At 53.7% G+C, this 23,439-nt stretch overlaps 1 protein-coding gene across 1 annotated transcript in view; it reads right to left on the bottom strand.

The window, feature by feature from the left end:
- The window catches only part of Gcn1 (GCN1 activator of EIF2AK4), a 60,766-nt gene that overhangs the window by 28,174 nt on the left and 9,153 nt on the right, over window positions 1–23,439 (bottom strand). Inside the window, exons 3-33 of the mRNA XM_021187137.2 lie at window positions 23,064–23,127; window positions 22,418–22,549; window positions 21,716–21,824; window positions 19,023–19,121; window positions 18,803–18,937; window positions 18,206–18,274; window positions 18,013–18,121; window positions 17,386–17,460; window positions 16,835–16,963; window positions 16,247–16,297; window positions 16,013–16,111; window positions 15,485–15,658; window positions 14,182–14,334; window positions 13,723–13,815; window positions 11,901–11,976; window positions 11,602–11,761; window positions 10,608–10,797; window positions 10,407–10,531; window positions 9,276–9,454; window positions 8,614–8,707; window positions 7,454–7,567; window positions 7,080–7,278; window positions 5,820–5,975; window positions 5,301–5,482; window positions 4,382–4,462; window positions 4,022–4,165; window positions 2,715–2,842; window positions 2,434–2,623; window positions 2,244–2,314; window positions 948–1,113; window positions 530–724 (exon numbers count right to left, since the gene is read on the bottom strand). Coding sequence (XP_021042796.1) covers window positions 530–724; window positions 948–1,113; window positions 2,244–2,314; window positions 2,434–2,623; window positions 2,715–2,842; window positions 4,022–4,165; window positions 4,382–4,462; window positions 5,301–5,482; window positions 5,820–5,975; window positions 7,080–7,278; window positions 7,454–7,567; window positions 8,614–8,707; window positions 9,276–9,454; window positions 10,407–10,531; window positions 10,608–10,797; window positions 11,602–11,761; window positions 11,901–11,976; window positions 13,723–13,815; window positions 14,182–14,334; window positions 15,485–15,658; window positions 16,013–16,111; window positions 16,247–16,297; window positions 16,835–16,963; window positions 17,386–17,460; window positions 18,013–18,121; window positions 18,206–18,274; window positions 18,803–18,937; window positions 19,023–19,121; window positions 21,716–21,824; window positions 22,418–22,549; window positions 23,064–23,127 — 3,941 coding nt within the window. The remainder of the gene's footprint in view (window positions 1–529; window positions 725–947; window positions 1,114–2,243; window positions 2,315–2,433; window positions 2,624–2,714; window positions 2,843–4,021; window positions 4,166–4,381; window positions 4,463–5,300; window positions 5,483–5,819; window positions 5,976–7,079; window positions 7,279–7,453; window positions 7,568–8,613; window positions 8,708–9,275; window positions 9,455–10,406; window positions 10,532–10,607; window positions 10,798–11,601; window positions 11,762–11,900; window positions 11,977–13,722; window positions 13,816–14,181; window positions 14,335–15,484; window positions 15,659–16,012; window positions 16,112–16,246; window positions 16,298–16,834; window positions 16,964–17,385; window positions 17,461–18,012; window positions 18,122–18,205; window positions 18,275–18,802; window positions 18,938–19,022; window positions 19,122–21,715; window positions 21,825–22,417; window positions 22,550–23,063; window positions 23,128–23,439) is intronic.

Genomic DNA, 23,439 nt, shown 5'->3' with positions numbered 1-23,439 from the left:
ATACGAATGCATGGTTTCCAGACAAGAGGAAGAGAAAAGCCCTTTAGAGCATGATTCAGAGACCTTACAGGTACCTGCGATGTGCAGCCAGCACACAAGAGGCTGCGAGGGAAACCACGAAGGGAGTCTCTCTGGGGTGTGGCTGGTCTGAGCCCTATCTGCTCTACAGATGCACCTCCTCTGCAGGATTAAAGGAGGGTACTGCCATGTCGGCTTCTGTCTGGAGTTTTCTGTTTGTTTGTTTCTTAAATCTTTGTATCTTCAGTGCAAGATTTAATTTAAACAAACTCAAGCATGCATATACATACCTTCACGCATGCAGATCTATACATACTCATGCAGGCATGTATGCTCACACACATACACATTCCAGAAAACAAACCTCTAGTTAATGAGTAGGAAGTGCCTGGGTTCTCCCTGGAGGGGAGATGGCTGCTTTCTGTCAGCTCACTCAGCGGCTAGCACACTACAGCCTACCCAGGATGGCCTCCCACCCGCAGTGACCCGGGGACCCCCCAATGAAAGATACCTGCTGAGAGGGTGTGGAGAGGGCGGCGATGAGTTTGGCAACAATGGGTTTTACTTTGGGGTCACTCTTGTCCAGGTGTTTGGCCAGAGACCCCATGAGGACCACCACGCTCTGCCGCACGGCATCGTAGCTGGCATCATTGGGCGCGTCTTTCAAGAACTCCTCAAACACTGGCAGCAGTGAGTTGACATTCTCCTGCGAAGGGCAGACCCGAGCACCAGTCAGCCTGGATAGGCTGCTCCAAGCCACAGGCTGGCTGCTGGGGCTACCAACGCTGCCCGCTTACCCGGCTTCCCAGCAGGCCTACAGCAGAGCCCTGAGAACTACATCCTATCTCGCAGGGTCTCTCTGCAACAAATGAAGGTTCCCAGCAGGTGCTGGTGCCCTGTCACACACTGCTCCTCCATCATCTGCTCACCTTCCCATGGGCATTGAGCGTCGCGAGCGCTGCATCTAACATGCACTTCCGCACATCCGGGTTCCGGTCATTCAGGGCATCGGGGACAAAAAACTGGAATAGCGGCTTCACCTGAGAGCTATCCAAGTACTGTGAGAGCTTGTTCAGGGCCAAGGCCAGGCCACACCTAGGAAGCAAACGGGAGCCTGTGGGTTGGCCAGGGTCACAGCCAGGGGCAACCCCTGTGGAAGGAGGACAATTGCAAACACGGCTTTGAGGCAGGGACAGCATGCAAGCCACCGTGAAGCAACCGCCCCAGTGCTGTGAACAGCGACCTGTGAAACACAGCCCCTGTGCCTCCATTTCCCTAACTATGAAAGACAATGAGCACCCCTCTATCTCAAGACAGGCTAGAGAAAGATGTTCAAGATGACAGATGCGACAGCCGTTGGCTGGGGACAGAGTGGGCTTATTCTCCTCAGCCACAGAGACAAGAGACCCCTTAGAGGAGAAAGTCTGCATTCTACTCCCGGCTGACGGGCTGGACTAGCAAAGACATAGGAAGACGGGTCCACACAGCACACGCATTAGCACACCAAGTCATGCAGGCGTGGTTCCGGAATGCAGGTGTCCTGGCTAGTTGAACATGGCTAGTGTCACTGGAGAGGAGGGACCCTCAATTGAGAAAATGTTTATAAGTTTGGGTTGTAAGCAAAACTGTAGGGCATTGATCAATGGGGGTGGCCCTAGCTCATGGTGGGTGGAGCCATCCCTGGGCTGGTGGTCCTGGGTTCTATAAGAAAGCAGACTGAGCAAGCCATAGGGAGCAAGCCAGTAAGCAGCACCCCTCCATGGCCTCTGCATCAGCTCCTGCCTTCAGGTTCCTGCCTTGCTTGAGTTCCTATCCTGACTTTGTCCTGTGATGAACAATGATGTGGAAGTGTAAGCTGAATAAACCCTTTCCTCCCCAACTTGCTTTAGCCAGGGTGTCTAATTACAGCAGCAGTAACCCTATGACAGTTGGGTTCGCCATTCAGGAAGCTAGTTCTACTATTTGGTGAAAGCCCACGCTAGGTGACAAGTGATCTTCCTGGCAGGTTCTACATGTGTGCCCCTCACACAGCTCAGGAAACAAACCTGGAGAAACAAATGCCCAAGGGCACAGAATGGTGCGTGCATGTGGAGCCAGCACTGGGCACAGGCCTCTCTGACTTTCCTCCTGCTGCCAACCTCACGCCATGCCGCTTCCTTTCAGCCCCACCCCACCCCGCTGGTGCAGCTCGGGAAGCCTGTCAATAAGACCAAGCAGGGCTTTACCTGGCTTCCCACTGGTCGGGAGGGGACTCTGAAATCACTCGTCCCAAAGCGTCCAGCACTGGGGGTGGCCGCTGCAACAGACAAGACGCTAAATGTCCGGCAGTGCGCTGCCGTGCCCAGGGGCAGACAGACCCAGGAGACAGGCAGGACACAGGCCACCCACCCACTTGCCCTGCCCGGAGCCACTCACATAGAGCTTCTCCTGGTAGATCTCCATGAGCCTGCCCATAACCTCTGCCGCCTGCCGCTGGTACCGTGCCACCGCCTGGGAAAGGGCTTCAGCCCCAGCCTGCCTCACGGCTGCCTCGTGGTAGATGACGTCATCGATCAGCAAAGAGCAGAGATCTGACTGCAGATCGAGGCCCATGGTCGACCAAAGCCTGCAGCAAACCGAAGTTAGGACAGAGCAAGCAAGGGCCTGCAGCAGGTAGGTCCCTGCAGCCCCTGCAGCCCCTGCAGTAGGATGGTCACCTCTCGGCCAGCTTCCGTATCTCATCCTCCTTGTCGAACTTAATGACCCAGAGTCTCCGCAGCAGGCTCAGGCCGCTCTTCTCGTCAGTGTCGGGCGATGGCAGTACCAGGCGGAGCTCCATCAGCCCCTGCGAGGACGAGGGAGCAGCCTGTGAGGGCTGACATCTTAGGAGCACGCGCTCTGTCTCCTTACTTCCTCCATCCCCAGAACCACCATTCGCTGCACATGGCTACTTAAAGGGAAACGCACTGCACGTGACTGCAAGTCACGCGTCCCACCAGTCGGACTGTGCTCGCTCATGGCTACTGCAGTAGTCAAACCGGACAGAGCTGCTCTAAACAGTGCTGGGAATCAGCTCAAAGCCTCCTCCGAGAGTTTTTTGGGGACCTAGGAATACAGCTCAGCGGTCCAGAGCACGCATCACACGCCCCAAGCCAGCTTTTTCTGTGTACAGAACTCTGTGTATGTAGTGGCAGCAATTTTGTTTTGTTCTGTTTTTAGTCAGGGTCTCACTCTACAGCTGGGACTGTTCTGGCTGTCGTGGCTGGCCCTGAACTTACAGAGGTCTGACTGCCTCTACATCCCAAGTGCTGGGATTACAGGTGTGAGCCACTATACCCTGCTTAAGAACTTTTTAAGGTAAAAATTATTAATTTAGCTCTAAACATGATAGAAAATGATGCTTGCTTAATGAATTAAAATACCAACAATAACCACACTGCCATTATTTGTCCCATATTTTACCAAGTCTACAAGCCATCCAGAAAAGCTAAACAGAGGCAGAAAGCTGACTAAATGGACAGTTAGGTCAGCGTGGCAGAAGCTAGAACCACCTGGAGCATGGGCCTCTGGGCAAGCCAGTGAGGGGTCATTCTGATTCTGTTAGTCTGTGGGAAGACCGGCTCACTGCGGGTAGCACCATTCCCTAGGCAGGGGAACCTGGACTCTGGAGAACTAGAGGAAGCAGCCGAGCACAGGCATGCATGTGTCTACTGCTCTCTTTTCCTGACATATGTAATGTGACCTGTTGCTTCAAGTGCCTGATCCCTTCCCTGCCACAGTGAACTATAACCTGGAACTATGAGGTGGCATTCAATCCCTTAAACTGCTTTTGTCAGAATATTTTATCAATACACAGAAAGAAAGGAAAAAAGAAAGGCAAGTGATCTGTAGCTGTGCCTGCAGGCACCGAGCGAGAGCCACAGCCTAGACTGACAACCAGATGAAGTCTCTCCCGGTGAAGAAAACTCCATCGCGACAAGCCCTCAGACCTCAGACCCAGAGTAACCCGGCAGTGTGCACACACCCGGAGCGCGGTCTCGCGCACGCTGGCACATGGGGACTGCAGGGCAGCGAGTAGCACGTCCACCTCCTCCTGCTCCGCGAAGGCACAGCCGTCCTCCCCGCTGCTGCTGGCACACAGGGCGGTCAGCGTGTCTGAGGCAAGAACCTGGGGACAACACCGATGACGTGCTGTGTCAGCTACGCAGAGGGAGCTGCAGAGGTGCACTTTCTAAAGCCACCCCGCGGCACCTCTGCGGCTAAGACCCCAAAGTCAAGCCAGGCACCGGCAGCCCTGCTAACAAGAGAGCCAAGGGCGACTAGGTCTTGACTGAGGTCAGAGTCACAAAAAGCCACAGCACAGGCCAACTGGAAAGCTGATCACCTGTAGGCGAGGGGAGCCCGTCCCGATCACCCATGTCAGCAGACGCAGCATGGCCACTCGGGGCAGCAACTCTGGGCCATTCTGGGAGAGAATGAGAGAGGTGAGATGGTAACACAGGAAAGGTTGGTACCTAGGCCTGGCAGCCAGTCTGCTGGCGTCTCTCACCTATGGGAGAAGCTTCTGGATCCTAGAACTGACTGAGTCACGGTAGAAACTTCCTTAGGTTTATTTACAGCCAAGCCCATAGGTGCTAACCCAGCCTATCACATGCTGTGCCGCGGCCTGATTCCCAGAGTGAACTACTGGTAGACCAAAGAGCCCAAGAAGAGAAACTCCCTTGTACAAGGAAAGAAAAGAAAGGCCAAATAAAACACATCTCAAATGGATGTCGTGCACAGCACACACGTTACACATAGCTTGAAGGCAGAGGTAGGAAGTTCTCTGTGAGTTTGAGGCCAGCCTGGCTATACAATGAGACTTAAACTGAGACTCACACAAAGCCTACGTGAGTTTTGAAGGAAAGAACTTAGTAAGAGGCCGGCTCAGTATGTACCATGTTACCTAGCAACTGTAAACCAATACATACTGCATATGCAAGAGACACGCAAACACAAATAGTGCTGTTCAGATCAGGGAAAAGACACAATATTGAACTAGCCATGAATATATAATGAGATAAATAAAGCCCAGTATATGCAGGCATGGGACCTCAAGCAATGGAAAACCAAGCACCCACAGTCACAGAGAGCTATGAACACAGTCTGTGAATGCAGCAGAGGGAGCCTGCCACACTGGAGCCTGCTGTCTTATTATGTGGACTGCTGCTACAATAAAACACCAGAACCCAAGGGTCGGGAAGTACGAGAGCCCTTGCCTCCCCACGCCCTTAAACCATGGGATAACAGAGCTCCCTGCCAACCTCATCCACTCGCTCAGGTGGGGTGTCAGGGGACGCCCTCAGCTGGGCATGGACAGTGAGGATCTGAAGGATCTGGGCCATCTGCTCCTCCTCCTCCTCGCTGTGGTACGGCATCTCGGTGAGCACCATCTTTAACATGGGGAAGACCAAGGAGAAGGCCGGCGCAGACAGCGGGGCAGCATCTGGGAGAAGCACAGCGGCAAGCTGGGGCAGCTGAGCAGGCAGGCGGCGCTGCTGGAGACGAGGCCAGCAACCTTCCCAGCGCCAAGCACAATGCTGGGGACAATGTGGTAGCTTGCTGCTAAACCCACCCTGCTTCTACCCCACAGGCTGGCCCAGTTCCAGAATGTGACACTGAAGAGAAGCAAATGAGGAAAACCAAGGGGGTCGGGGAGGGGGGAGAGGAGAAGGGCTCTCCCACAACCAAAGGCACAGGAAGCTCAGGGATGCTCTGGCTCCTGCCTCACTCTGCAAATCGGCTCACACTGCCCCGGGATGGGGTGGTTCCCTGTCCCTTACCTGGCTGGCCCTTGCCCACCCTGCTGGGGATGGTGTGAGTATGCAACAGCGACACCGCCCTCCTGACAGCCACAGATAGCTCCTCTTGGCACCAAGACTTATCCAGAGCACACTCTGGCTTCAGCAGGCGCAGGGTCACATGACTCACCAAGGTGCCTGTGAGAGAAGACAAGACAGGCAGCAGATGACCCACAACGACATGAGATGGTGCCCTGGACAGAGGCGGCCTTGTCGCTGTCTCTGCTGAGCAGAAATGTTTTAACTTCTCAGACTTTATGATAGCATCAAAAGAAGAACCGCTCTTTTGGTTTTGGGGGGATGATGCTTGTTTAGGGATATGGTATCACTTTGTAGCCCAGCATGGCCTAAAACTCAGGCTCCTCCTCCCTCCACCTCCCAAATTTCTGGATTACAGGCTTGCAGTACCATGTCTGCCTGGCAGAGCTGATACTTTTGTTTGTTGAGACAAGGTTCCTCTGTGCTGGAACTCACTCTATAGACCAGGCTAGCCTGGAACTCAGAGATCCACCTGTCTCTGTCTTCCTAGTGTTGGGATTAAAGGCGTGGCTGCTGCCACCACTTCCTGGCTGATACTTTTGATACTAAAGTGGTCAGGGCGCTGAGAGGCACGAGCCACCCAAGAGCTCCTCACCCCACAGGAAAGCTCTAGCTACACAGTTCTCTCCTTCATCAGGCAGACACCAACACTTCTGACAGGTCACACAACTCCAGCTAGCGCTTCTTCTCAGACCAGCTTGCAGACTGCAGCCCCACTGTGAGAAGAGTAAGGCCGCCATAGCCCCCTCTCTCCTGCGTGGCTGACGTTTCTTCAAAGCCAACAGAGGGCAAATCACTGGTACACGATGCTTTGTTCTGGGTACAAAGAGCAGCGTAGCATACCGGCCCGCCACTGAACCCAACCTCATAGAAAATACTTGCTACAGAGGGCTGGGGTGTGGCTCATACAGACCCTGGATTTGGTCCTGAGCACAAGATCAAAGCTACTTCAGAAAGATGAGGTGCTAATTAACTAGCAGGTAACCCTTGCTCCTCCTCAGAGAAGGCAGACAGGACAGAGTGGAGGACGGAGTCACCACCTCATCGCTCTAAAGCACATCCAGTGTGGGCTCCACAGGATATGTCCACGAGGAAACAGTACTCAGCAGCTTAGGCCACCACATCTCCTCGAAATACCCACAGGCACCTCCAGCCCACTGCAAACACCCGAGATAACCCCACAGCCAGCAAATAAGGACTAACCCAAGGTCTTGAGTCTCGGGGGCATGACACAGGCAGCTAAGGACAGGAAGGGGCCTTTGACCCTGGGAGCAGCCAGGGGAGACTTCAGCAAGGGCAGGAAGGCATCAACCAGGACAGGGATGTACTGAATCAGGCCACACGGGTTCCTGGCCATGATGGCATCTAGTAGTCCGAGCGCCGCCTCTAGTTCCCCATCCAACTGCAAGCAGAGCCAGCAGAAAAAGGCTAGTTAGGGGGATCCTCCCAGACAGCAAAGAGCAGGGCGGGCCGCAGAGCATCTTCCCCGCACCGCACCGCACCGCACCGCACCGCACCGCACCGCACCGCACCGCACCGCACCGGCATGTGGTGCGTGGTAAGGGGGGGACTCTCACCTCCTGCAACCGCCTCCGGATTTGTGCCTCTTTGTCCATCTGGGCTTGCAGCATCTCCTTCTGCTTGCTGGTCAGCTGCACCTCCTCTTTTATGCCTTTCTTCTTCTTTATTTCCTAAGGGACCAGGGTCAGAAACCAGTTCTACATCCACAAGGCAGATCTACCTTCCTGCCAGAGGAGAGGAAGCCCCCTTGTTTCTGGAATTCTAGGCCAGCCTCAAGTCAAGGACCAGGGCCCCCAAGCCCACCACATGCCCCCTGTAACCCCTACAAAGGCCACAGCCACCGGATGCCTTCAAAGTGGAGAGAGCAGTAAAGAAGCAAATCTTAAAACAGGATTCTCTGCTAAAAAAGGTGAGGGGAGAGATGTCAGAGAAACAACTGCTCCCTCAATGATCTCCCGTGGCCACAAGGCTTCAGACGAAGGACTTTAACCTGTCCTCAGACACACTTAAGGCTCTTTCAGAACACTTTGGGGGGCAGAGAGAGCACTGAGTCTGACGATAAATATTTACTGAGTGCCTACATCATGCCAGAAACTGTTTGAGATGCTAGAGAAACAGAGATGTACGAGGGTGTGTGTGTGTGTGTGTGTGTACATATATATGGAACCTCTCTCACACAGAGCTTACAATCTAGCAGGTAAAGTCAGACAATAAACATAGTTAATAAAAATGATGTTGGAACATTAAATACTGCGAAAGCATCAAGCTACATGGTGAAACACGCTATGGACGGACAGGCAAGGCGTCAGGAAAGGGCAAGGGATAAGATGTGGAAGACAAGAAACCTCAGCCTGAGGAAGATGGAGAGAAAGGCTGAGAGGCAAGAGCTCAGTCAGTACCAGTTCTGTTTAGAGCCAACTCTACCAGTCATGTCGGGACGCCCAAGCCCTGTTCTTGCTGTCAGAGTAGAGACAAGCCTGTCTTTACAAAGCCAGGGCAGGCAGGAAGGAGCGGCAATGTCCAATAAAACCCTGGTTGCGTTTCAGTGGGGTCAGAGGAAGTCACAGAGGAACATGAGCGGAGAGTTGGTGAGGACCAGAGTCAGGTCAGGGGTCACAGAGGAAGGCCTCAGCAGAACCAAGGACACCCGCCTACCCAGCACGTCAGGCACCAGGCCCAGAGGGCTCAGACACCTCCCAGACACCTCCAGGCTCACCTCCTTCAGCTCCATCTCGATGATCTGCTCCTTAAAAGAGTAGGCCTTGTTCTCTCGCTTCATGTTGGCCTTTTTTATGCTGTCCTGCTGGGCACTGAAACACAAGGAAGGCAGGACAGTTATGCAGCTTAAAGAGAGGCACGGGTCTCCTCAGCCTTGAGACAGCCACCGAGTCCTGCCGAGACTTTTAACGTTTTGTTTTCGTGTGTGTGTGTGTGTGTGTGTGTGTGTGTGTGTGTCCCTCTCTCACTTCCCACTGTATCTCTTGAGACGTCACTCCAGTGAACCTGTATGTAGCTTGACATTTTCACTAGGATGGCTGGCCTGCAAGCCCTTTCCTCAGCCCCAGCTCCTCAGCCTTCTGCATTGCAGGCTGTGGTCCAGGCTGGCCTCTAAATTCCTAGCCCTTTATCTCAGCCTCCAGTGTGGACTTGCTGGCACAGAGTGTACACCCAGCTCCCAGGTAGCGTTTAAGTGCACGTAGCAGGTTAGTGCTAGCTGAGGATTCACCGATAGGCCTAGACACAAGCAGGTATGTCTGCCAGGGACAGACAGGCTGCTAGGTTTATTCTTCATAGCAAGCCTATGGCCATCAAACAGGCATGAAAACCAGAGCTGGGGAGGAGAAGTAAGAGAGCAACAAGCAAGCGGCTGAGCCCCACCTCTGGATGATGGACTTATCAAATAGCTCTCCCGCAGGGGTCTGCATGATGGAGAACTCCTCTCGCGTGACGAGGCACAGGGCAGGATTCTGCACAGAGGCGGTGATGGTGCTGATGAGCTGAGGGAGGACGCGGTCGGGAGACAGGATGGAAAGGGAGCCCATGGCGTTCATGGAAGACTGCCAGACAGACAAGACAGACAGACAGTCAGTCCATACCACAACTAGCATCAGAAATAGGCTCTACCATGCCCAAACGACCCTTGCTATTAGCTCTCCCTTTCTGTCTTGTGCTTTGGACTAGTGCCCACCACCGGGGCTCCCTGCGGTCTGAGTCTGGCTTCCGAATGCCTTTCCCCTCATTCAACTATGACCACTGATTTCGACTGCACACTCCACTCTACTCCATGGTCCAGGGGCTCTGCCTCGCCATTTCCAAAGGCAGAAAGGCAGGCACACATGCCCTAACCAATAGGACAGTGTTGGGGACAGGGACAAAGAGACCCCACGTCAGCTGACACTGCTGGAAAATACAAGCTTTCCCTGCTGGGACTGGTGGGGGACAGGGTGTCTTAGCAGACATCTGAAAATGTGGCTCACACGCTGGAAAGCAGAGTGAGTGACCAGATCAGGCAAGTTTCATGGAGGGGGACAGACAGCACCTCTCCTGTCCTAAGGGCCCACTATCCCAGGAACTCACCTCCCCAGACACTGCCTGACGTGGGGCCCTGAGCCCCCTGCTATGCCCCAAGCAGTACGCACCCATCTCTCCCTATGGCGGGCGGGCTGCACTGGACAGTACGCACCGTCTCTCCCTATGGCAGGCGGGCTGCACTGGACAGTACACACCTGTCTCTCCCTATGGCGGGCGGGCTGCACTGGACAATACGCACCGTCTCTCCCTATGGCAGGCGGGCTGCACTGAACAGTACACACCTGTCTCTCCCTATGGCGGGCGGGCTGCACTGGACAGTACACACCTGTCTCTCCCTATGGCGGGCGGGCTGCACTGGACAGTACGCACCGTCTCTCCCTATGGCGGGCGGGCTGCACTGGCCTTTCCGCCTCCTGTTTCTCTAAGCCCTCACGTCTTGTACCCTGGAAGGGGAATCCCGAAGCCCTGGCCCATTACCTGGTTCAGGGGACTCTGTGTCGTGATCCTGGGGATGATCTGATCCAGGTGCCTGGTGATGAAGGCTTCGGGGTCAATCTTCATCCTCGTAAGAAGTGCTGGCCAGAGTCCAGACTGCACTGCCACTGAAGGAGAGGGGCTTCTTGAAGCCTTCTGCCTGGTGCTACCTCCCACCTCCCCCACTCCTCCACAGCCACCGACCTAAGGACGGGTGGTGGGAGATGATTAGCATCTCCTGAGCCAGCTGCTCAGTGCTGGGGACGTCGCCCTTGAGCTCTGGCACCCCGGAGATGACACACAGAGCTTCCTGCAGAACTCGAGGAGGCACATAGGTCTTGCCCATCTCGGTCACCTCTCCTGCATCAGTCACAAGAGCCTCCAAGGGCAGCACCTATAGAGAGAACAAATGTGTCCCCAGGTCTCAGAGCCCTGTGCAGGGCCCCTGAGCCTCTCCTGTTATTAGTGGGAATCCCTGCTGGACTGAACCCAATGTCCCGCTTTCTGCCCAGGAGTCCACAGGCTGAGACATACCTGGAAAGCCAGCCCACCCAGAGACCCAAGGGACTGGTTGTGGAGAGGAGGTACAAGGGGCTGAGGGACAATCAGGGACACCTGGCACCTATGGCTCTCAAACGAACCAGGCCTCTAGTGTCTCCTGTTCCCTTCTGCCTGCTGCTGCTGCTGCCTGAGACAATCCAGACAGCTCATCTCATGGCCTACATAGCTAGTGTAAAAAAGGAAGGCTGTATGCTCTACCTGTCTTTAAGGTACTAAGATACTGTGAGAAATATCAAAAGTGAGAATAACTATGTATTCAGAATCACTAAGGGCCTTTAAACCCAGCACTTGGGAGGCAGGGGGATCTCTGGAAGTTTAAGGCCAGCCTGGTCTACAGAGTGTGTTTCAGGACAGTCAGGGCTACACAGAGAAACCTTGTCTTGAAAAATAAAGTAAGATTATTAAGTGTTTTAAAACTATAAAAAAAAAAAAAAAAAAAAAAAGAAATATCCAAAAACATTTTAGTTGACCTACTTTAAAGGGAAGATGGGCTCTAAAGGGCAAAGATGCTCTCAAAGCTTGAGTGCCGGACTGGAAGGCCAGGATCGCCCAGCCTGCGAGACCAGCCCAGGCCAGGCCCAGCTAAGACTCGGGTGGGAACAGGTTGACTGAGTCACTGCAGACCCTGGAGCCTCACCTTGTGAGAGTTGAGGACAGTCTTCAGTTCATCCAAGAGGCCGTTGGCCAGCTTAACGCCCCCGAGAGAGGACAGCAGCTTCCGAACTGTCTGCTGGGCCTGCCTGCGCACATGCCAGGTCCTGCTCAGGAGCACAGCCACCAGGACCCGATAGTACTGCCTGCAAACACACACACACACACACACACACACACACACACACACACACACACACACAGATGTTACTGGGAAGCCGGGGTAGGGCTGTCTACAGCCACACCCGCCACACGCCCAAGACAAGGTGACCGGGGCTCACATACTGGACTTTGCTGTTGGTGAGCCTGTGTGGATGATCAAGGAAAAGCCTCTCCGTCAGATGCAGCACAGTACACAGGGCTGTAAGGGAGAGACAGTGGGGCTGGTGAGGGGCCTCCGTGGGTAAAGGAGCTCGCCGCCAAACCTGGGGGAGCTCGCCGCCAAACCTGGCGGCATGAACTCAATCACTGGAGCCTACATGGTGGAGAGAACCTACTCCTGAAAGTTGGCCTCCAATTTGCACACACGCACGCACACACACACACACACACACACACCACATCACATATACACACAAAAATTAACTCAATGTATTCTTTTCACACACCCAAAACTTAAAATGAACTAAAAATTTGACAGCAAAATTTAAATGTGATTAATATTAGATAAAGTTATAGTTCATTTTTACTTCCTTTTATTATACACACACACACACACACACATTTTAATTATTAAAAGTTACCACCTATGACTGGTGTCACACCTATAATCCTAGTAATTGAAAGGTTTAAGCAGGGAGATTAGAAATTTAAGGCTATACAATAAAATCCTGTCTCTGAAGAAGAAAAAAAAAAAAAAGAGTGGCTGCCTGGGAGATGGCTCAGTGGTTAAGAACACCTAGTGCTCTTGGGGAGGACCGGGTTGGATCCCCAGCTCCCACACAGTGGCTCACATCCACCCCTAACGCCAGATGGAGCTCCCTCATCTGACCCCGCAAGAGTACCAGGTGCAGACATACATGAAAGCAGAAACTCACACAAGAAATAAACCTTAAAAAACAAGACACAGCTGGGCAGTGGTGATGATGACACCTTTAACCCAGCACTCAGGGACAAGTGACAGGGGACAGGGGCCGAGGGGCAGGGGCAGGTGGAGCTCTGGAGCTACACAGAGAAACCCAGTCTCAAAAACCAAAAAAGAAAGAAAGAAAAGGAAAGAAGGAAGTGTAAGTAAGCCAGGTCAGCGGGTCAGCGGGTCAGTGGGTCAGCAGCTTGGACTTGTAGTCTGGGGACAAGGGACTGAGTCCCTGCCTGGGAAGCACGGTGGTGACACACAGCTGTGTGTGGACAGAGGGCTACGCATGTGTGACTTCAGGGACCCAGAGCAGTAAATCCCAGTGCCTACTGATCAAGGCATGAGACTTCAGCGCCGACTCCCTCCCACCTTGTCTTTGAACTATAGGAACATCGTTCTTAATCAAAAGCTAACTATAAAAAAATTTAAGCAACAAAGTGACTAAGAGTTGTAGCTCATTAATAGAATGTTGTGATTCGTGAGTCAAAAGACTTTTCAAATCGCTAATTAGCAGTAGACTCATGTGAGGCAACCTAGAATTTTGCGCATACATTTGGAGATCACTGTGCCTTTTCTGCCAGGGTAGAAACCAGTAGTTTCCGTGTCGCCTGGTGGGGGAGTAGAGTTACCACAGTTCCACTGGCACTTGGCTAACAACACCCAGACAGCACCAATTACCCATGCAGTTGTAATTACAGCTGACACTGTAGCTCCCCACACACGAGGCACCCCCATCTCTATAGCCCTCCCAAGCCCCCCTTTCTACTGAGCCCCAGGAATGAATTCATTCAGAAAACAGCCAAGGTAACCGGGCAATGGTGGCGCATGCCTTTGATCCCAGTACTTGGGTAGCAGAGGAAGGTGGATCTCTGTGAGTTCGAAGCCAGCCTGGTCTACAGAGAGAGTTACAGAACAGCCAGGGCTACACAGAGAAACCCTGTCTCAAAACAAACCAAAGAGCCAAGCTGCTGGCCAAGAACATGCTCAGGAACAGGTCCCACCTAAAGACCTGTCGGAGACCCCGAAACTCACCCTCCTCTGAAGCCAGGAGCAGAAACTTCTCAGATGTGAAAATCTGCTTCTTTTCATCCACAACCAGCTGCCAAAAGTTGTTCAGTTTGGCCTCTGCAAGAAACCAAAGGTTACCCTCAGCACAATGTTCCATGTCCCCCAGCACAGTGTTCCATGTCCCCCAGCACAGTGTTCCATGTCGCCCCAGCAGTGTTCCTAGTACCTGCATGGCAACTCACAACCATCTAAACTCCAATGACAGGGAATCCGACACCCTCTTCTGACCCCTGTGGCACAGAATGCCTGTGATGCCCACTCACGAAGGCCAAACCCTCACACAGAACAGGAACACAGAATCAAACATCAATGAAACCAGACCTAAGGTACACCTGCAGACAGTTGTCAGCCCTAAAGCTGAAGGAGCAGGGACTAGGAAGAGAGCCTCGTCCCCCGGGTCCCCGAACACCCGCAGCCCCTTACCGGCCTGCGCGTCAGCCACAGAGAGCTTGGAGAGCAGCAGGGCTGCGGCGACCCCTTCGGTGACCGTGGGGACCTGAGTGCCCTGGGAGGCCGCCTTCTCTACTGTCTGCATGAGCAAGGGCAGAAAGTCCAAGGCCTGCAACAGCGTGTCACCTGTGGAGAGAGAGAAGCACCTTAGAGAGAGACATCCTGGTCTGCAGAGGTGACACTACTACTTAAGAAGACAGTACCCACCCAGGTGTGAAACGCCTAGTCCTTCAGTTAACTTGCCAAATAGCTCAAAGAACGGGGGAGGGGTCTGTGACTTAAATTCTATACGCATAAATTAAAATACATAAAAAATGAAAATCAAAAGAATTCTTTTCATCTGATCGTCAGGTTCCCGTCCCCTGGACAAGGACATGGAGGCTAAGCGGATGGCAGGGCTGTCACCAGCTGGTTGATAAAGAACCACTGCTAACGTCAAGCCTACCAACTCCAATCTGCTGTTCCCACACAAAGCAACCTTCCAGATCCAAACCCCGCAGTGTCTGAAGCTAGCTGCTGACCTGCGGACTAAACACACTAAGGAAGTAAGCACAGGCCTTTATCCAGTGGGCACATCCCTGTGAGTCTCAGCCAGACAGGGCTATGGAGAGAGAAGCCCTGTCTCAGAATGAATAAGCAAACTTTTACAAACCAGTTACAACTACAGCTAGACACACTCGTTTTGCTGTTTGTAACAACTCATATACTTCAGGCTGCCCTCAAATTTAGCAGGCAGCTCAAGATGACCTGGAAGTCCTGCCCCTACCTCCGAAGCATTGGCATTTCGGGCCTAAGCCACACTGTCCAACTGTGACATCACCTCTACTATGGCACAGAGGAGAACTAGCACACATAGAGAAGGAAGTGGTCTTTTTTTTCTTAACAAGGTTCACAATCAAGTTTAAAATAGCTCTGGACGGCCGGGCGTGGTGGCGCACGCCTTTAATCCCAGCACTCAGGAGGCAGAGGCAGGCGGATTTCTGAGTTTGAGGCCAGCCTGGTCTACCAAGTGAGTTCCAGGACAGCCAGGGCTATACAGAGAAACCCTGTCTCGAAAAACCAAAAAAACAAAACAAAAAAAAAAGCACTGGACGTTTTAAATTCGTGATCTCAGTACAAACAGGTTCTGATTGTAGGTCCTTTCTGGAGAAAGCCCAGCAAGGGAAGAGGTCACTACTGTGGTACCTGGGAGCTCGTCGTCATGACGACTGTTCAGTAAGTGAGCCCAGAGAGCGCGAGCCCCATGGGGAGTGTGCTGGGAGGTGGGACGGCTCACCTCGGAAGGAGGCCAGCATGCACTGCAGGTAGGCATGCCGCACTGCAGAGGTGGAGGTTTTAAGGCCGAAGACTTTCTTGAACCAGTCCGTAAGCTTCTTGGGCACTTCTGCAGTGAACCGGTTGCACCAGAGCGCCAGGACAGAGACAGCATGTACCAAGGTACCTTCGTGCACTAGGGCGAGTGGGACAAGGCCAGTCAGTCTGATGTCTTAGAACCACATCAATTCTCGACAAGCAAGGTGACAAGGCAAGCCGGAGTCCCAGGGGAGGAGGCAGTGCCGCTCAGACAATTCCCAACGAGCCATTTGGAAGGCTGGCTGAAGGTCAAGATGGTTGAGCCTCAGTGGGAAAGGATGTGTCTGCACCTGCTGGGACTAGATGCCCCAGGGTGGGGTAGTACCAAATGGGGGCTCCTCCTCCCTGAGGAGAAGGGGAGGGGCAGTGGGGGAGAATGTCCGACTGTGATTGGGATGTAAGGTAAGAGAATGGGTGTAAACCGCCCACTCCCCATGCCAGGAGGAAGTACCTTCCTGCTGCAGGAAGGGGATGAACAGCTCAGCCACACACCCGGCCAGGACTTGACCAGAAGGCCCTGATACCACGTGATGACTGAGGCTTCCAATCCCTGAAAGGCAGATTCTCGGGTTACAGGCCAAGGCATCCTGCGACTGCCCTGTGGGCACGTGGGCCATCGCAGGCCCTCCCTCAGCTTCCCTCCAGGGTTACAGCGCAGGGCCACAGTGCAGGGAAGGCAGCCTACCTGAAAGGACACTCATCTTCTGGGCTATGACAGCGAGCTTCCCCTCTGAGCCTGCGAGGAGATAAACAAAAGTGCTCATTCACCCCGGTACCACTTGATGATGTGCATGTGCACTCTGGGAGCAGCCTTGCCAGTGCAACACGGGGTCTAACACAGCAGTTTCAAACCTTTGCTTTCTGACTAAAAGAAAGTATTACATTCCATGTTCCAATACTCAAAGGCAGTATTACCATCTTCACGTCTTTCTTTCCTTCTTTTCTGATATGCACACACACAAAAGCACTGTCTCCACTCCTTTTTTTTTTTTTTTGGTTTTTCGAGACAGGGTTTCTCTGTGTAGCCCTGGCTGTCCTGGAGCTCACTCTGTAGACCAGGCTGGTCTCGAACTCAGAAATCCGCCTGCCTCTGCCTCCCGAGTGCTGGGATGAAAGGCGTGCGCCACCATAGACATTGCCCTCCGTTCTGTCCTGTGTGCGCTCTTGCTCACACGGGCAGAGATGTGCCCTTATCCACAGCTCCTCCCGGAGCAGACGCAGGAGAAGGTTCCAACCTTGCTCACCTACTGTGCCCACCTCCTGGCCGGCTTACCTCCAAGGATTGCAAACAAGTGCTTGGTCAGGGCCTCGGTGGCAGAGGAGTCACTGCACTGGCGGGCCAGGTTACGCAGCGCCAGGACCGCTTCGTCCATCAGGCGGGGACTGTTGGACTTCAGCTGATCTGGACACACAGAGCCACAGCTCAGGGGCGGCAGCAGCCGAGCGTCCAGACTTCCCTCTCTTCTCAGGGGTCCCGGCTCTCTGACCTCACTATCAACACCTCAGTAAAGAACCTCCCCCCTTGTTGGGAGTAAAAGCCTTTGCCTTTCCCTTTGCCTTTTCTAACATTGATTTCCTCTGTCTGGGGGAGGGGCTGCCATAGCACACAGTACAGGGCAGAGGACGATCTGCGGGAGTGGGCTCTGTCCTTTATCACAGGGTTTCAAGGATAACACTGGAGTTTGCATGCTTAGCAGAGACCACCTTTAACCCAAGGAGCTGTTCCCCATCCCCTTTTCAACAAAAAGCTGTCAAATACAACAGGAACTCAGGAGCATCAGGGGCTGCAGAGGTCTGCTTGTCCAGAGGGGGCAGCACACTCACTCGCCAAGCCTTTCACGATGTCCAGGGCGTACTGGCTGAGATCGAGTGTCACTGAAGCCAGCAGGCTGGAGATGGCTAAGGGGACAGAAAGCACAGGCCGTCAGTTTCAAGCACTGGTGCCCGTTCTGCCCAGCTTGGTTAGCTGTGTGGTGACAAGCCTGCCTTTCACCTCCACAAGGGCACAAAGCCATCAACCACACACCCTTGAGCAGAGCTCCGATCTTCACATCAAGTCCCAACTGTCTGGAGAAAGGGTTGCTACTCTCAATGGTCCCCAGGAAGTCCGCCAGCCTCAGTAACTGTGGGCAATATTCTAAGTGGGGACTTTTCCCAAGTCTCCTAACGAGATGGCACCTGCTGGGGCTACAGCAGCGGCTCGGCAGCGAAGAGCTGCTCTTCCAGGACCCACAGCAGGCAGCCAGTTCCAGGGGTCTGATGCCTTTTTCTGGCCTCTGTGGGCACACTCACATGCACGCGCACACACACACACACACACACACACACACACACACACACACGGCAAGTGACAGGTCACACTCACAGCACAAGCCCTCCCATGCCAAGCCAACAGGAACAGGACTGCCCGCCAGCATCTGCCCTCCCCGCCACTACTCAGCAGGAACCTACTTTCAATAACATTCTCCGGGCTCCTCAGCAAGGACTTTTGTATGGTGGGCAGAATCAGATCCTTAAACTCCGAGTGGGACATGAACCGGAGCAAGGGGGCACAGTTGTCCTACAGAGAAAACAAGAGTCAGGCACCCGCCCTCAGGGGAGGCGCAGGGAGCAGGGCGGCGTCCAGAACGAGCCGTCCACTCACCAGCAGGTACTTGGGAGGCTTGGCTTTGCTCATCAGAACGTTCTTCACGTAGAACTCCAGCAGGGTGCTCTACAGGACAGAAGGTTGCGGCTTCAGTTAGGCATGGCTTCTCACCCTCTGCGCTTGCCATCGAAGGGAGGGGAGCCGTGGTCTCCAGGGCTCTGCAGCCCCGCCTGCTCACAGGTTGTCCGGCTGTCTATCAGGAAGCCCTCACCACTCACAGCCCAGCCCGCTGGGCTTCTTGATGCTCCGCCCTACTTGCTCTGCCCAGCTCTCTCCTGTTCTGCTTCTCCGTACCCCTCAGTCCTTTCACTACAGAGACACGGTCCAAGTCAGAGCCCCCAACTTGCCTATTTCCTCTGTCACATCTATCAGATGGATTAACTAGGTAACAATCTCTGACTCCGTCTGACAAGGGTCACAGTCTCCTGCAGTGTTTGGTACATGGGAACTGCCCACGGGGGGGAGAATAAACAACTGTCACCTCAGTGTCCACACCAGGATTCACACGAGCCACAGGGAGAGGCCACAGGACAAAGCGAGTCCCCACTCCTTCCCTGACCCCCAATGCAGCAAGGCCACTGTTCCCACACTTGCCTTATGCTGACTGACCGCGTCCATCTCTTTGTGGTCCGTGCAGAACTGCACCAGCAGCCCCAGCATGGCAGCGTAGTTCTGGCTGGGCTCCAGGCTAAGGATAGCTGAGAAGTACTGCTCCACCAGCCCCGGGTTCTGGAGAGAAAGCAGACGGCCGGGGAGTCAGACGGCATCGGAGGCAGAGAAGGCACGGGCTATCTCCCGCCAGCCCCTCCCTCACCTCCTTCCACAGCTTAGTGAGCTTCTTCACAGCACCGTCCACGGCGTGCTTGTGGGAGCCGCCCAGCACCTCCAGCAGCAGCAGACACTGCACCTCCACCTGCCGGGACAAGGGACTACTTAGTCAGGACCTAGATACAGGCGTGCTGTGACCCTCAGTCTGCCACAGACATCGGCTTCGATCCAGCTTCGTCGCCACTAGGCCCCTCCTCTCCCTACCAACACCTGTCCTACATCCCCACTCCCTACTCTGAAGAATGAATATGGGTATAAAGAATATGAGAGTGCATATGGGTAGTCTGCCTGCCAGCATGTCTGTACACTGCATATGTGTGCAGAAGGCCAGAAAAGGCCATCAGATCCCCTGGACCCGGGGTTACAGAGAGCTGAGAACCACTACGTAGGTGTTGGGAATCAAGCCAGAGTCTTCCACAAGAGCAGCCAGTGCCCTTAACTGCTGAGCTCATTCATGCATTTATTTACCTACTGTGAACAAGGAGAATAAAGTGCTTTCATGCACCTTCCAGTTCAGAGAGAGAAAAAGACACAAGTGGGGATATCCGTAGCTCAGAACAGCATGCAGGAAGCCCCAAGTTTATCCCCAATAACAATTATTTTAGAAAGACACAAAGTCAGTAAGACAGCTGCCATTCAGAAAAGGAACAGACGGTCCTAATTAATGTATTTATCTGCCTAGACTTGTCCTTCATTAAGGACCAAATTCTATAGGCAAGTATGGTGGACTCCTTTGTTCGGTACTCAGGAGGCAGAGGCAGGTGGATCTCAGTGAGTTCCAGGCCAGCCTGGTCTACACAGTGAATTCTAGGCCAGCCTGGTCTACACAGTGAGTTCTAGGTCAGCCAACAAAGCGAGACGCCATCCCCAAACAACAACAACAGAATAAATTTTAAAAAAAAATTAAAAAGCACAGATTTTTTTTTTTTTTTTTTGGTTTTTTCGAGACAGGGTTTCACTGTGTAGTCCTGGCTGTCCTGGAATTCACTCTGTAGATCAGGCTGGCCTCGACTCAGAAATCCACCTGCCTCTGCCTCCCAAGTGCTGGGATTAAAGGCGTGCGCCACCACGCCCGGCTAAAAAGCACAGATATTAACAACCGCAACTAAACATCAGGTGCGTGTTAAGTGCTGCGGGAAGTAGAGTGACATTGGGCACGTGGCACCACCTTTAACTCCAGCACTCAAGAGGCAGAGGCCAGCGGATCTGAGCTCCAGGCCAGTCAGGGAAATCTCCACCACTGGCCATAAATGATCAGATCACAGAAAACATTTCTATAGTCACAAACCCCAGTAACCCCGGGGACCACAGTGGAGAGCCGTGGCCGTCTGTACGATTACATCCTCTGTGCTATGCTGAGAGCACACCTACTATACCTGCTCTAGCAGTCAGGGCTAACTAAGATCTCCATAATTAAACAAGCCCACATCACAGTCAGAAGCCTACCGGGGCTCCCTCCCTCTGAGATGATCCAGCCTGGGCTCAAGAGTCACCTCTCCTCACAGAAGCCCTCAGCCACATCCCCCGGCTCCACCCTGCTTCTCCTCCGCACCTGCATGTCTCCTCCGACGGCTTCTGCTTAAGCTCCACAGCAGCTAAGGGCTCTTCGGCATTCCCTACCCAGCAGCCCCAGCCTCTCGCACAGAGCCAGCCAGTGAATGGCTGAATTAATCATGTATCTAACGGACAACAGGATCGGCCAAGGAAAAGCCCAGTCTAGTCACATACGACTGACGCGTCCTGTCCTACGACCCTCCTACTCACTCGGTCGGTGACGTCCCACAGGTAAAGCTGTAAGAACCCAGCAGAGATAAGCCAGGGGCCTTGCTTATTACTAACTGCCTTAGCAGAAAGTCACTCACTAACAATGAAAGCCGCACACTGGAGGGCTGCAGAGTCAAACTCATGCCAACTGCTGCAGGGAGACCTCAGAGCTCTAGATCACCACTGCTAAAGGCCACAGCTGTCCCTCAGGGTGTCTAGGCGGGAGAGCAGACAGAAGGCCACCTGTCTGTCTATCTGTCTGTCTGTCCACCAGGCTGGCTGCTTTACCATGAGATGATTTCAGGTTTGCAATAGTCATTGACGTGTAAGTGCACGGCCCAGTGTCTATGGCCACTGTAAGGCTCTCTAACGCCTCTCTGAGGTGTGTAGCTAAGTGGCTCTGTCAAATCTCATGGCCAGATATCAGACCCATAACATCACCCCTAAGACTCCTTCCAGATCAACCACAACCCCTGGCCTATACCAAGCATACCTAGACATCGAGACAACGTCCCAGCCGGCCTACCAGGTTAGCAGACAGGTGGGAAAGAGAAACAGAGAATGTGTAAGGTGCAGGCATAAAGAGGAGAGGATCAGACGACCAAGGCAGCAGCCAGTCTCCCTCTATCACCCTGAAATCCAGACGCAGGGGAGAGACTGCATGATCCACATCACTGTGGCCGCTGGCAGCCTGCCTCTCAGTTGTCTGCCCTAGTCTGGCCTATGGTGAAGGCAAGGCCCTACATCATGCCTGACACAGAGCGGCTCAGGAACGTTAGTGAATAGAACGCGATTCCTACTGCACTGAACTCACACCCACCACCAGATGCGGGCCTCTGGAGAGCACTTGGATGTGAGGGACGCCTGAACACCCTGAGGAGAGTGACCCCTCGGTTCCAAAGACAAGGGACCTACCAGCTTGTTCCAGATGTCTCCTTGCCGCTTGGCCTTCAGGGGAAAGACAATTCGCACTAGGAGGCAGGTCCAGGTCAGAGCCAGCAAGGCGGCTGAGCCGCTGCTCTTGCTACAAAGGAGAAGCGGGAGGAGAAGAGCTGAGTGCGGGGTTCCAGCCTCCACGTGGGGACAACGTTCACCCTGAGGCGCGCACGGTGTTTGTGAACCCTCCCCCGACACCATCAGTAAAACACAGGACAAGCGTCCAGGCCTCATTGGATAAAGTTCCATCCCTTGACATTTTCGAAAATAAAAACAAGATGAGGTTGGAGAGATGGCTCAGGGGTTAAGAACACTGGTTGCTCTTCCAAAGGACCTGGGTTCGATTCTCACAGCAACCACATGGTAGCTCCCACTGTCCCAGGGACCTGCCCGCCTCTTCTGGTATCTTCAGGTACTAGGCATGCACACAGTATATGTGCAGCTAAAACACTCACACACACAAAATTTATATGAATAAGGCTTTCCCCATCCAGTGCACTGGGCCCACTGGTTCTTTTCTCCACTAACCTGGTTCCTCTTCCCACACAGAGGCACTCTCTAGTGCCATTCAGAGTGCAAAGGTAAGAGAGCCAGGTGTGCTCCCGCTGGTGGCTCTACGCCAACCAGCCGTCCTGAGAAGACCGCACCAGCCCCGGGAGGCCCGCAGCCCCAAGCCCATACCTGGGAACACATGCTCTGGAGCCGACCCCTGAAGACTGCAGGGAGTGCAGGAGGTTCTTGGCGGTGGCCTCTGGCTGGGCCTCGGCCAGCTGCTGGATGGCTGCCTGCAGGGCTCTGCGAGAGGCTGCGTCTCTAGAGAGGAAAGGAAGGGGGAGTGACATGTGACCTCAGCAGAGACAGGGCTACTGAGGCCAAGCACTGCTCTTCCTGGGGGTCACTCATGGTCCTACATTCCAGGGGGTCCTAAGGGACAGAGATGAACCTGATAAATCCACCTCACCCCAGAAAGAGCACAGGATGACAAGAAGGGCAGAATCTATGCTCATGGTGTATGCCCCACGACTCCAAAGCTTTATAAGTGCAGCTAATGACTGCACACATTTGCTGAGATATTATAATAAGGCAGGCAGTGTCCCAGGCCTTCACACTAATGACTTCCCATGAGGTATAAAATGCTATCATCCCCATTCTGCAGATGAGGAAACTAAGGCATAGGGAGGCTAAGTAACTTGCCCAGGCTCCAGTAGTTAAGAGCATGAACCTAAGAGTCTGGCTCTAACAAGGGGGGCTCTCCCCACTGCCCTATGCTGTCTCCCTGACAGTGTCGCTGTAACACGGTCTAAGCCCTGGTCTCTGGGGGGCTCACCTGTATCGATGCAGTGTCAAGCAGAACAATTTGCAGAGCCCTTTCACGGCTCCCTCTGGCAGATCTGAAAGCAGAGTTCACAGAGTCTCAACAACACACACAGCGGTGAGCGTCCGCATGTCAGTCCTGTCAGACGGGACCCTGGCCCCAGATGCCCCAGTAAGCCCCACCACACCTTTGTAAAATCTCAAGGAGAAAACAGGCACATGGTACAGAAAAGCCCTGAATGCAGCAGACACTTGCTAAACCAATGAGACAGAAGAAGAAGCACAAGACCCCAGCATCTCCCTCTCCCCACAGAGCAGGGCTCAGCAGGGCAGGAGACCCCAGCATCTCCCTCTCCCTACAGAGCAGGGCTCAGCAGGGCAGGAGACCC

This window comes from Mus pahari, chromosome 23, assembly GCF_900095145.1.
Source record: "Mus pahari chromosome 23, PAHARI_EIJ_v1.1, whole genome shotgun sequence".
NCBI classification, from domain to species: domain Eukaryota; kingdom Metazoa; phylum Chordata; class Mammalia; order Rodentia; family Muridae; genus Mus; species Mus pahari.
This window is presented reverse-complemented; position numbering and strand designations above follow the sequence as displayed.